The following is a 13268-nucleotide window of genomic DNA, read 5'->3' on the forward strand; positions in this document are numbered from 1 at the left end:
GTCCATTAGGGGCGCAAATTACTTGTCTTGCCTTGGGTGCTGACCTCCCACGCTATGGAAATAATTTTACTGTTGGGGTCCCCACAACTTGGGAAATTTTATCAAGGGGTCACAGCACTAGCAAGGTTGAGAACCACTGACATAGAGGCTCTCCTGACAGGGGGTCTGTGCTTATTATCTGTGCAGCCCTATCAGTGATGTCTGCCAGTAACCCCAGTTATATATATACACTGTATTCAGTTTAGCTAGATCCGTTCCTGTTATTCTCTTCCTAATATACTGACAGGCAGGCAGGTGTTTTTACAGTATTTCTAGTTGCACCTACAGTATATCTACCTGAAGCCAGGTGCTTGTGTAGGCTCTTGACGTATTTCCAGTTACTGTACTGTGTACCCTGCACAGTTGCACCTACAGTAAAGCTACCTGAAGCCAGGTGCTTGTGTAGCCTCTTGACGTATTTCCAGTTACTGTACTGTGTACCCTGCACAGTTGCACCTACAGTATAGCTACCTGAAGCCAGGTGCTTGTGTAGGCTCTTGACGTATTTCCAGTTACTCTACTGTGTACCCTGCACAGTTGCACCTACAGTATAGCTACCTGAAGCCAGGTGCTTGTGTAGGCTCTTGATGTATTTCCAGTCACTGTACTGTGTACTCTGCCCAGTTGCACCTACAGTATAGCTACCTGAAGCCAGGTAATTGTGTAGGCTTTTGACGTATTTCCAGTTACTGTACTGTGTACCCTGCACAGTTGCACCTACAGTATAGCTACCTGAAGCCAGGTGCTTGTGTAGGCTCTTGACGTATTTCCAGTTACTGTACTGTGTACCCTGCACAGTTGCACCTACAGTATAGCTACCTGAAGCCAGGTGCTTGTGTAGGCTTTCGACGTATTTCCAGTTACTGTACTGTGTACCCTGCACAGTTGCACCTACAGTACAGCTACCTGAAGTCAGGTGCTTGTGTAGGCTCTTGACGTATTTCCAGTTACTGTACTGTGTACCCTGCACAGTTGCACCTACAGTATAGCTACCTGAAGCCAGGTGCTAGTGTAGGCTCTTGACGTATTTCCAGTTACTGTACTCTGTACCCTGCACAGTTGCACCTACAGTATAGCTACCGGAAGCCAGGTGCTTGTGTAGGCTTTTGACGTATTTCCAGTTACTGTACTGTGTACCCTGCACAGTTGCATCTACAGTATAGCTACCTGAAGCCAGGTGCTTGTGTAGGCTCTTGACATATTACCAGTTACTGTACTGTGTACCCTGCACAGTTGCACCTACAGTATAGCTACCTGAAGCCAGGTGCTTGTGTAGGCTCTTGATGTATTTCCAGTTACTGTACTGTGTACCCTGCACAGTTACACCTACAGTATAGCTACCTGAAGCCAGGTGCTTGTGTAGGCTCTTGACGTATTTCCAGTTACTGTACTGCGTACCCTGCACAGTTGCATCTACAGTATAGCTACCTTAAGCCAGGTAATTGTGTAGGCGCTTGACGTATTTCCAGTTACTGTACTGTGTACCCTGCACAGTTGCACCTACAGTATATAGCTACCTGAAGCCAGGTGCTTGTGTAGGCTCTTGACATATTTAAAGTTACTGTACTGTGTACCCTGCACAGTTACACCTACAGTACAGCTACCTGAAGCCAGGTGATTGTGTAGGCTCTTTCCGTATTTCCAGTTACTGTACTGTGTACCCTGCACAGTTGCACCTACAGTATAGTTACCTGAAGCCAGGTGCTTGTGTGGGCTCTTTGACATATTTCCAGCTACTGTACTGTTTACCCTGCACAGTTGCACCTACAGTATAGCTACCTGAATCCAGGTGCTTGTGTAGGCTCTTTGAAGTATTTCCAGTTACTGTACTGTTTACCCTGCACAGTTGCATCTACAGTATAGCTACCTGAAGCCAGGTGCTTGTGTAGGCTCTTGACGTATTTCCAGTTACTGTACTGTGTACCCTGCACAGTTGCACCTACAGTATATAGCTACCTGAAGCCAGGTGCTTGTGTAGGCTCTTGACGTATTTCCAGTTACTGTACTGTGTACCCTGCACAGTTGAACCTACAGTATAGCTACCTGAAGCAAGGTGCTTGTGTAGGCACTTGATGTATTTCCAGTTACTGTACTGTGTCCCTGCACAGTTGAACCTACAGTATAGCTACCTGAAGCCAGGTGCTTGTGTAGGCTCTTGACGTATTTCCAGTTACTGTACTGTGTACCCTGCACAGTTGCACCTACAGTATATAGCTACCTGAAGCCAGGTGCTTGTGTAGGCTCTTGACGTATTACCAGTTACTGTACTGTGTACCCTGCACAGTTGAACCTACAGTATAGCTACCTGAAGCCAGGTGCTTGGGTAGGCACTTGATGTATTTCCAGTTACTGTACTGTGTACCCTGCACAGTTGCACCTACAGTATAGCTACCTGAAGACAAGTGCATGTGTTTTCATATTAATAATACTACAGGCAGGCAGTTGATTCTGCTGGCTGCAGTATAATCGGTATATATATACATCCCAGTTTTGTGCAGCTACATTTTACTGCAGGCAAATAGTATGTCTGGAAGGCCAACAAGGAGAGACAGACAGTCACAAGCCAATAAAATAGGGCAAGCAGGCTCTGTGTCTAGAGGCAACAGTGCTGGTCATGGACACGGTGCATCCTCATCAGCACGTGGCCGTGGGACACATGGCCTTTTTTTTGGCAGCTGGCCGCATTGAGCCGCATCATGCCGAAGACTTGGTCGAGTGGATGACCAAGCCGTCCGCATCCTCCTAATCCTCTTTCACCCAGGCTCAGGGTACTTTGGCAAAGCAGCTGCCAATGCGGCCTCTTCCCTCAGCTCAATGCTATCAGTGACTCCTTCCCTAGCCCCACCATGTCCTCCTGAGGAGTCCCCCGAACTGTTTGACCACAGTGTTGGGTACATGCTCCAGGAGGATGCCCAGCATTTTGAAGGCTCCGATGATGGTACTCAGCTAGAGGAAGGCAGTAACTTGAGCCCAGACAGAGGGGGTGCCCAAGAAGGATAGCAATCTGGCAGTCATGTTCTCCCTGCTGCAGCATACTGCCAGGTTTGCTCCAGTGATGGGGAGGGAGGGGATGATGAGGTCACTGACTCCAAATGGGTGCCTGATAGGAGAGAGGAGGAGGAGGAGGCACATCACCAACGAGGCAGTATGCCCTCCAGGGGCCAGCCTAAGGGCAGCACACTGACTACATCACACAGCAGAGCTCCGCATGTGCAAGACGCTGCTGTCTCTGTGCGTTATTCCAAAAGTTCTTTGGTATGGGCCTTTTTTGAGATGAGTGCATCAGATCACACCGCTGCTATTTGCAACATATGTCTCAAGCGTATCTCACGTGGCCAAAACATCTCCCACTTGGGCACCACATGCTTGACCAGACATATGTTGACCTGCCATGCAGTTTGTTGGCAAGCGTACCTAAAAGACCCACACCAAAGAACAAAGGGGACCTCTCCTTGCTCCTCATCAGCAGGGATCTCCAACCTCACTATACCTTCAGTCCTCTCTGAGACCTGCACTGAGAGGAATGAAGGTGTAGAATTAGGTGTGTCACAGCCAAATACTTGCGGGCAATCTGCTATCGGTACACCGACGTCAGATTGTACCAGGCAAATTTCCCTGCCCCAGCTGCTGCACCACAGAAAGAAGTTCACTCCCAGCCATCCACATGCCCAGCGGTTGAATGCTAGCTTGGCAAAATTGCTAGCACTTCAACTGCTACCTTTTCAGTTGGTAGACCCTGCCCCCTTCCGTGAGTTTGTGGAATGTGCGGTTCCTCAGTGGCAGGTTCCCAAACGTCACTTTTTCTCACGGAAGGCGATTCCGGCTCTCTACCACCATGTGGAAGGCAGTGTCTTGGCCTTGAATGAATGAATGAGTGACTTGTATAGCGCTACCTATGCGAACTGAATCGCCTCAGGGCACTTTTTGCTGCCGGTGTCCATCTGCAGTATAGCGCGGTCCTTGCCCCATGGGGTCCTGACATGCTTACAAACACATACACATACAACATACACATATTTGGCCAATTTTTTTTCGACAGGATCTAATTAACCTACCAGCATGTCTTTGGAGTGTGGGAGGAAACCGGAGTACTCGGAGGAAACCCACGCAGGCACAGGGAGAACATGCAAACTCCAGGCAGATGGTGCCGTGATCGGGATTTGAACCAGCGACCCTATTGTTGCTAGGTGAATGTGCTAACCACTACACCACTGTGCTGCCCTTGCTGGACAGGGCGGTCAGCGGTAAGGTGCATATTACCGCTGATTCATGGTCCAGCAGGCATGGACAGGGACGTTGCCTAAGTTTCATGGCACATTGGGTGACTCTGCTGGCAGCTGGGAAGGATGCAGGACAAGGTGCAGTAGTGTTGGAGGTTGTTCTGCCACCACGCCTCCAAAATGCCACTACTGATGATTCTGACACACCTCTCTCCTCCACCCCTTCCTCTTCTTCTTCCTCCATGACCGCTTCCTGTGCTTTGTCCTCGGAACCAGCGGTGCTCTGTAGGCATTCAAGGGGCTATGCAAGTACACAGGCCAAAAGATGCCATGCAGTGCTTGAGCTGGTGTGCTTGGGGGACAGGAGCCACACTGGGGCAGAGATTCTGTCAGCTCTGCAGGGGCAGGTTCAGAGGTGGTTGACGCCATGCCAATTTAAGCCAGGAATGGTGGTTTGTGACAATGGCACCAACCTCCTCTCTGCCCTCCGACAGGGACAACTGACCCATGTGCCCTGTTTGGCTCATGTCCTTAACTTAGTGGTGCAGCGGTTCTTGGGCAGGTACCCGGGCATACAGGATGTCATGAGGCAGGCCAGGAAAGTCTGTGTGCATTTCCGCCGGTCATATAATGCCAGTGCTCGACTGGCTGACCTCCAAAAGGAATTTAACCTGCCCAAGATCCGCCTAATCTGTGACATGCCCACAAGGTGAAACTCAACGTTGGCCTGCTGCAGTGGCTTGACACACAGCACAGGGCCATCAATGAGTACCTGTGCGACTATGGCACCAGGAGAGGGTCAGGGGAGCTTGGTTTTTTTTCCCCACGCCAGTGGGCCATGATCAGGGATGCATGCACTGTCCTGTCACCATTTGAGGAGGCCACGAGGATGGTGAGCAGTGACAGTGCATGCATCAGTGACACTGTCCCCCTTGTCCACCTGTTGGAGCACACGCTGCGTGAAATAATGGACAGGGAACTTGATGCAGAACAGAGACAGAAAGAGGAGGACTTCCTTAGCTCTCAAGGCCCCCTTTATCCAGACAGTGTTCCTGCATGCCCGCCGATCACACAGGAAGAGGAGGAGGATTGTGTCAGCATGGAGGTGGAGCCTGGCACCCAGCATCAGCAGAAGTTTTAAGGGATCATTTACAGTCCCAAGAAACCCATGGATTTGTACGTGGCTGGGAGGAGGTGGCTGCGGATCATGTCGTCCTTAGTGACCCAGAGGACTCCGGACCGAAAGCCTCAGCAAACCTACGCTGCATGGCCTCCCTGATCCTGCAAAGCCTGCGGAAGGATCCTCATATTCGTGGTATCAAGGAGAGGGATCGTTACTGGCTGGCAACCCTCCTTGATCCACGTTACAAGAGTAAGGTTGCAGACCTTATCTTGCCGTTGCAGAGGGAGCAAACACTTTCCCAGAGACTGGGAGTTTTTCAAACTCCTGTTCCTGGACAACGTGTTGCTGAGGCTTCGGTCAGTCAAAGAAGGAGCAGTGGAGAAGGTGGCCATCTGACCGATGAGTTCAGACAATTTTTTAGTCCGCAGCCCCAAGGTATGATCGGTTCCAGCAACCATCGCCAACGTTTGTTTTACGTGGTGCAGGAATACCTAGGGGCAAGATCTGACTTGGACACATTTCCCACCGAAAATCCTCTGGGTTACTGGGTCTTGAGGATGGATTACTGGCCAGAGCTTGCACAGTATGCAATTGAGCTACTGGCCTGTCCTGCATCCAGCATTTCTTTGGAATGCACATTCAGTGCTGCTGGAGGCTTTGTAACTGATTACAGGGTGCACCTGTCCACCGACTCGGTCAATCGACTGACCTTCATAAAAATGAATCAGTCTTGGATCACCCCCAGCTACCAAGCACCTGATGCTTACAGTATGTAACCGAATAAATTTCTTTGAAATGTCAGATCCCTTCAAGACTGCCTATTCTGATGCTGAGTGACTATCCTGTTATGCTGAGTAACTATCCTCTTTCTCCTCAATGATTATGCTGATAGCTTGTAAGAATATTTTTGTTTCCTGGATGCCGCCACCAGTGGCTAAGGCCCATTTTTTCAGCCCCTGTTTAACAGGGGCGTGTAATTGCAATTTTTGATGCAATACTTTGCAGCAGGGTTCATTCCTGCGCTCCAACTAGAGTATCTGTGAGGGGTTGCAGTGTTGTGGCAACACTGCCTAAGGCCCAATTTTTCAGCCCCTGTTTAACAGGGGCGTGTAATTTTAATTTTTGATGCAATTCTTTGCAGCAGGGTTCGTCCTGCGCTCCAACTAGAGTATCTGTGAGGGGTTGCAGTGTTGTGGCACCAGCACCAGTGCCTAAGGCCCAATTTTTCTGCCCCTGTTCAACAGGGACATGTAATTACATTTCTCGATCTAATATTTCACAGCAGGGCCCGTTTCTGCGCCCACTAAGAGTAACTGTGAGGACTTACAGTATTGTGGCACCAGCACCACCACCAAAGGCCCTATTTTTCTGCCCCTGTTCAACAGGTGCATGTAATTACAATTTTTGATCTATTTTTTTCACAGCAGGGCCCGTTCCAGCGCCCACCAAGAGTAACTGTGAGGACTTACAGTGTTGTGGCACCAGCACCACCACTTTTACCAAAGGCCCAATCTTTCTGCCCCTGTTCAACAGGGGCATGTAATTACAATTCTTGATCTAATATTTCACAGCAGGGCCCTGTGAGGGCTTACAGTGTTGTGGCAACACCAACACCTAAGGCCCAAATTTCTGCAGAGTATATAGGGCAGGACCCTACTTTCAAACATCCAACTTACAAATGACTCCTACTTGCAAACGGAAGGAGACAACAGTGAGATGAAATCTACCCCTAGGAAGGGAAATTCTCTCCTGTAAGAGTTAATATGGGAAAAACGTTTCTCCTTTCCACTGATGCTTTATCACCAATCCTTGTTTCACTAAAACCCCCACATTTTCTAAAAACATTTGTCATTGGGACAGAAAGTGAGGTGAAATCTTCTGAAGAGGAGCACAGACAGCAAAACTAATGTCACAGGGGTAATAACCCTTCCCTATGTTTTTCAAAAAGCTTAATAGATTTTTTGGCTGGAGCTAAACACGTTAAAAATGCACCAGTTCAAAATTACAAACAGATTCTACTTAACAACAAACCTACAGTCCCTGTCTTGTTTGCACCGCCTGTATACTGCTGTTCAGAGTATTTAGGGCCTGGGGGCCCCACGCCTTTCCTTTTTTTTAATTTGGGTGCGGGGTTCCCCTTAATATCTATACAAGACCCAAAGGGCCTGGTAATGGACTGGGTGCGAGCCGAACCGGGGGGTGTTCAGCTCATCCCTAATCATAACAAAAACAAGGCATCTGAAAGACAAACAGAAAGAAAAAAATATATAAATAACACATGACTGCAAACCTCAACCTAATTCCTCAAAAACAGCCCTACAGACCAAATTGTCTCCATTCCTCCGTTCCTCACCTTGGATATAAAACTCTGCATTACAGTGAAGAACGACATCTGAAAGACAAAAAGATAAACATATAAAGCAAAAGATGTTCAAACTGTTCTAGCAGATACTTTCTTCAGATCTTCGAAAGCCACAATCCGATAGAAATGTGAGACTAAAATCATGTTCTATGGGGGTAGCAGATGACCCAGGGAGGATCTTCTCTAGATGTTCTGTCTTTGATCTGCTGGTGGAGATTAGGCTGTCACCCCAATTATTACAATGTAGGAGCCCCGGGGCCAAAAAGAGACCCCATCTCATTTTTTCTGATATGAGATATGATGAGAACCCTGTACAGATTTATCCCAAGGACCTCAACCATGAGTTTAGATTATTGATGGTCAAACTTCTTGACATAGGGGGCTTCAAGTGTGGCCCCTGACATTACCACAGGGCCACACATAATATTCAGTGGAGGTAATTCTACAGAGAACTGTCAGACTATGGACCTACTACACCAGTGGTCATCAACCCTGTCCTCAGGGCCCACTAACAGGCCAGGTTTTATGTATTACCTTGAGGAGATGCAGACTAGAATAATGCAGTCACTGAGCAGCAAATGATATCACCTGTGATGCATTTCAGTTATCTTGCAAACCTTAGTGGGCCCTGAGGACAGGGTTGATGACCACTGTACTACAGGAGACGGCCAGAGACCTGCAGACATACTACAGGGGACGGTTATTGCCAGATAAATAAATGGACTGGGTATCTTAGGTGACTTCATTGATCAAATATCATAAAAACTAAAAACCTCATTTAATACCTCAGAAACAGCCCTACAGATAACCTATTTTTCTTACCTTGAGTAGAATACCCAAAGTCATATCATAACAAAAACAAGCCACCTGAAAGACAAACAAGAGAAAAATTTATAAATAACACAAGACTGCAAACCTCAACCTAATTCCTCAAAGACAGCCCTACAGACCAAATAGTCTCCATTCCTCCGTTCCTCACCTTGGATAAAACACTCTGCATTACAGTGGAGAACGACATCAGAAAGACAAAAAGAGAAACATATAAAACAAAAGATGTTCAAACTGTTCTAGCAGATACGTTCTTCAGATCTTCGAAAGCCACAATCCAATAGAAATGTGAGTCTAAAATCTTGTTCTATGGGAGTAGCAGATGACCCCCTACCTTCCCCAGGGAGGATCTTCTCTAGATGTTCTGTCTCTGATCTGCTGGTGGAGATCAGGCTGTCACACCAATTATTACAATGTAGGCGCCTGGGGCCAAACAGAGACCCCATCTAATTTTTTTCTGATATGAGATATGATGAGAACTCTGTACAGATTTATCCCAAGGACCTCAGCCATGAGGTTAGATTACTGATGGTCAAATTTCTTGACATAGGGGGCTTCAAATGGGGCCCCTGACATCACCACAGGGCCACACATAATATTCAGTGGATGTAATTCTACAGAGAACTGTCAGACTATGGACCTACTACAGCAATGGTCATCAACCCTGTCCTCAGGGCCCACTAACAGGCCAGGTTTTATGTATTACCTTGGGGAGATGCAGACTTGAATACTGCAATCACTGAGCAGCAAATGATATCACCTGTGATGTATTTCAGTTATCTTGCAAACCTGGCCTGTTAGTGGGCCCTGAGGACAGGGTTGATGACCACTGTACTACAGGAGATGGCCAGAGACCTGCAGACATACTACAGTGGACAGTTAATGCCAGATAAATAAATGTGCTGGGGATCTTGAGTGACTTCATTGATCAAATATCATAAAAACTGCAAACCTCATTTAATACCTCAGAAACAGCCCTACGGTTAACCTATTTTTCTTACCTTGCGTAGAATACCCATAGTCATATCATAACAATAACAAGCCACCTGAAAGACAAACAAGAGAAAAATGTATAAATAACACAAGACTGCAAACCTCAACCTAATTCCTCAAAGACAGCCCTACAGACCTAATAGTCTCCATTACTCCGTTCCTCACCTTGGATAAAAAACTCCATATTACAGTGAAGAAAAACGACATCTGAAAGACAAACAAGAGAAAAATGTATAAATAACACAAGACTGCAAACCTCAACCTAATTCCTCAAAAACAGCCCTACAGACCAAAGAGTCTCCATTCCTCCGTTCCTCACCTTGGATAAAACACTCTGCATTACAGTGGAGGATGACACCTGAAAGACAAAAAGAGAAACATATAAAACAAAAGATGTTCAAACTGTTCTAGCGGATACTTTCTTCAGATCTTCGAAAGCCACAATCCGATAGAAATGTGAGACTAAAATCATGTTCTATAGGAGTAGCAGATGATCCCCCACCTTCCCCAGGGGGGATCTTCTCTAGATGTTCTGTCTCTGATCTGCTGGTGGAGATCAGGCTGTCACACCAATTATTACAATGTAGGAGCCCCGGGGCCAAAATAGAGACCCCATCTGATTTTTTTTCTGATATAAGACATGATGAGAACTCTGTACAGATTCATCCCAAGGACCTCAACTATTAGTTTAGATTACTGATGGTCAATCATGAGTTGGTCAGAGACTGCAGACATAGTACAGGAGATGGTCAGAGACTGCAGACATAGTACAGGAGATGGTCAGAGATTGCGGACATAGTACAGGAGAAAGTCAGAGACTGCAGACATAGTACAGGAGAAAGTCAGAGACTGCAGACATTCTATAGGAGATGGTCAGAGACTGCAGACATTCTACAGGAGATGGTCAGAGACTGCAGGCATACTACAGGAGACAGTCAGAGACTGCAGGTATAATACGGGAGATGGTTAGAGACTGCAGACATACTACAGGAGACAGTCAGAGACTGCAGACATACTACAGGAGATGGTCAGAGACTGCAGACATACTACAGGAGACAGTCAGAGACTGCAGACATACTACAGGAGGTGGTCAGAGACTGCAGACATTGACCATCTCCTGTACTATGTCTGCAGTCTCTGACCATCTCCTGTAGCATGTCTGCAGTCTCTGACTGTCTCCTGTAGTATGTCTGCAGTCTCTGATCATCTCCTGTAGCATGTCTGCAGTCTCTGACCATCTCCTGTACTGAGACTGCAGACATAATACAGGAGATGATCAGAGACTGCAGACATAGTACAGGAGATGATCAGAGACTGCAGACAAAATACAGGAGATGGTCAGAGACTGCAGACATAGTACAGGAGATGATCAGAGACTGCAGACATAATACAGGAGATGGTCAGAGACTGCAGACATGCTGCAGGAGATGGTCAGAGACTGCAGTCATAATACAGGAGATGGTCAAACTGGTACTTCTGGGACTTGTGGTGCTCCCCTGAGACAAGCGTGATACTGGTGGAGCTCCTGGGACCACACTAGCTCCAGCAAAGATCACACTCATATCAGGAGAGCAGCACAAGTTCCGGTGTCCAGATAGGTGATACAGGACTACAAGTCCCAGCACTCCTGAGCTCTGAGGTTGCTGATTTTACCATGTTTATGAAGAGTCGCTCTGCCTGTATGCGTTGTCCTCTGGGGGTGTTGAGGTGGAGCTCAGCATCTGTCTGTCCTCAGCACAGTGTCAGCTCAGACTGGGACACAATGATCAGAGAAAAGTGAAAGTGAAAGCAGTTATCCTCCTCCCCCCTCTTCCTGTTCCAGCATATCTGCACAAAGTTCTCGGAGAAGTCACATGACTGGTACATACAATGACTTGTTGACAATCGCTGCCTTTTGAAACAAATAGATTTAAAGGGTCACTCCACCTGAAAGTGATTGTTGTACCCATCCTCCTCCTTCACCTGCCAGGGTCACCTCTGTGAAAAAAAAATGGGGCTATTTATTACAGCAAAAAGTACAAAATATTGTGTTTTTTTTTTTTAATTGTCGCTCTTTTTTTTGTTTATAGTGCAAAAAATAAAAACCGCAGAGGTGATCAAATACCACCAAAAGAAAGCTCTATTTGTGGGGAAAAAAGGACATCAGTTTTGTTTGGGTACAACATCGCAGGACCGCGCAATTGTCAGTTAAAGTGGCACAGAGCCGTATTGCGAAAAATGGCCCTGGTCATTGAGCAGCCAAATCTTCCCGGGCTGAAGTGGTAAAGCCAAACCCTGTGCGCACGCCTATGGTCCCAGCAGTTCTTTTTTTTTTAAAACTTTCTGTATATTTACCAGAAAAAGCAATTTGGTTATGCTATACTTCACTTTGCGCCATTCTTGTATTTTTATTCTTTACTTATATCTTATTTATTTATTTTTCCTTTTACCAGTGGTATCAACCTTGATGCTTAGAATTACTGCTGTTCAGATTAAAAAAAAAACGTTACTAAAAGTAAACTTATAAAAGTTACTTTCGCTAAGCGCTCCACATTTCTTTAACCACATTCTGCCCAGCCTATAGCCAAATGACAGCCGGGCAGTGGTTTCATTATCCTGACTGGGCAATCACAGCTGATCGCATCGTAACCAGGAAGTGCCGGTTATCAGCTTTTCCTCTATCCCCGCTGTCAAGGCGCGAGTACAGGAGAGCCGATCAGAAGCTCAACCCATGGAGGGGTCTGTGCTGATAATTAGAATCTCAGTGCAGTACCATCAAGTATACCCACAAGTGCCAATCAGTGCCCACCAGGGATGCCAATCAGTGCCCACCAGAGATGGCAATCAGTGCCCATCAATAATGCATGTCAGTGTCTCCTCATCAGTGCCATCTATCAGTGCCCATCAGTGCCCATCAGTAATGCCTGTCAGTGCCTCCTCATCAGTGCTGCCTATCACTGCCATCTATCAGTGCCCATCATTGCCACCCATCAGTGCCGCCTATCAGTGTCACCTATCAGTGCCCAACAGTGCTGCCTATCAGTGCTGAATATTAGTGCCACCTCATCAGTGCCCATCAGTGCAGCTTCATCAGTGTCCATCAGTAAGGGAGAAAAATTACTAATTTTATAACAGAAACAAAGAAAAACTTTTTTTTCTTCAAAATTTCCGGTCTTTTTTTTTTCTTTGTTTAGCAAAAAAACGAAAAAAAAAAAAAACAGCAGTGGTTAAAGACCACCAATAGAAAGCTCTATTTGTAGAAAAAAAAATTCTAAAAACATAATATGGGTACAGTGTTGCAGAACCGCGCAATTGTCATTCAAAGTGCGACAGCGCTGAAAGCTGAAAATTGGTCTGGGCAGGAAGGGGGTGTAAGTGCTCAGTGTTGAAGGGGTTAACTGTATACTTTGCTCCATTAAGGCCCGTTCACACTACCGCTTAGAGTAAATGACCAAAAATGTGAGTATCAGGGGGGCCACCGACCCTGAGAGGGGAAGAGATGACTGGAAAATAGGGGGAACCCAATCCTCTAGGTTGGGATTTGGGCTGACAACTCACTTCACTTTAACTACTTGCCGACCAGCCGCCCCCTGATCCCACATCCACTCCATCCATCCCCCCTGATCCTATCCCCACTCCATCCATCCCCCCTGATCCTATCCCCACTCCATCCATCCCCCCTGATCCCATACCCGCTCCATCCATCCCCCTAATCGCATACCCA

General features: G+C 46.8%; 1 protein-coding gene across 5 annotated transcripts in view; it reads right to left on the minus strand.

The window, feature by feature from the left end:
* Positions 1-11367, minus strand: part of LOC141148222 (uncharacterized) — a 37874-nt gene extending 26507 nt beyond the window's left edge. For 2 of the 5 annotated variants that reach the window (XM_073635466.1, XM_073635465.1), the window contains exons 1-6: positions 11219-11367; positions 9885-9923; positions 9731-9772; positions 9574-9618; positions 8567-8611; positions 7736-7774 (exon numbers count right to left, since the gene is read on the minus strand). In XM_073635466.1, the coding sequence (XP_073491567.1) occupies positions 7736-7774; positions 8567-8611; positions 9574-9618; positions 9731-9772; positions 9885-9923; positions 11219-11221 (213 nt within the window). In that variant the 5' untranslated portion in view covers positions 11222-11367. The remainder of the gene's footprint in view (positions 1-7735; positions 7775-8566; positions 8612-9573; positions 9619-9730; positions 9773-9884; positions 9924-11218) is intronic. The other 3 variants (XM_073635467.1, XM_073635468.1, XM_073635469.1) reach the window with 3 other exon arrangements.
* Between the last annotated feature and the right edge of the window lie 1901 nt (positions 11368-13268).

This window comes from Aquarana catesbeiana, linkage group LG06 (genome assembly GCF_042186555.1).
Source record: "Aquarana catesbeiana isolate 2022-GZ linkage group LG06, ASM4218655v1, whole genome shotgun sequence".
Classification (NCBI taxonomy): domain Eukaryota; kingdom Metazoa; phylum Chordata; class Amphibia; order Anura; family Ranidae; genus Aquarana; species Aquarana catesbeiana.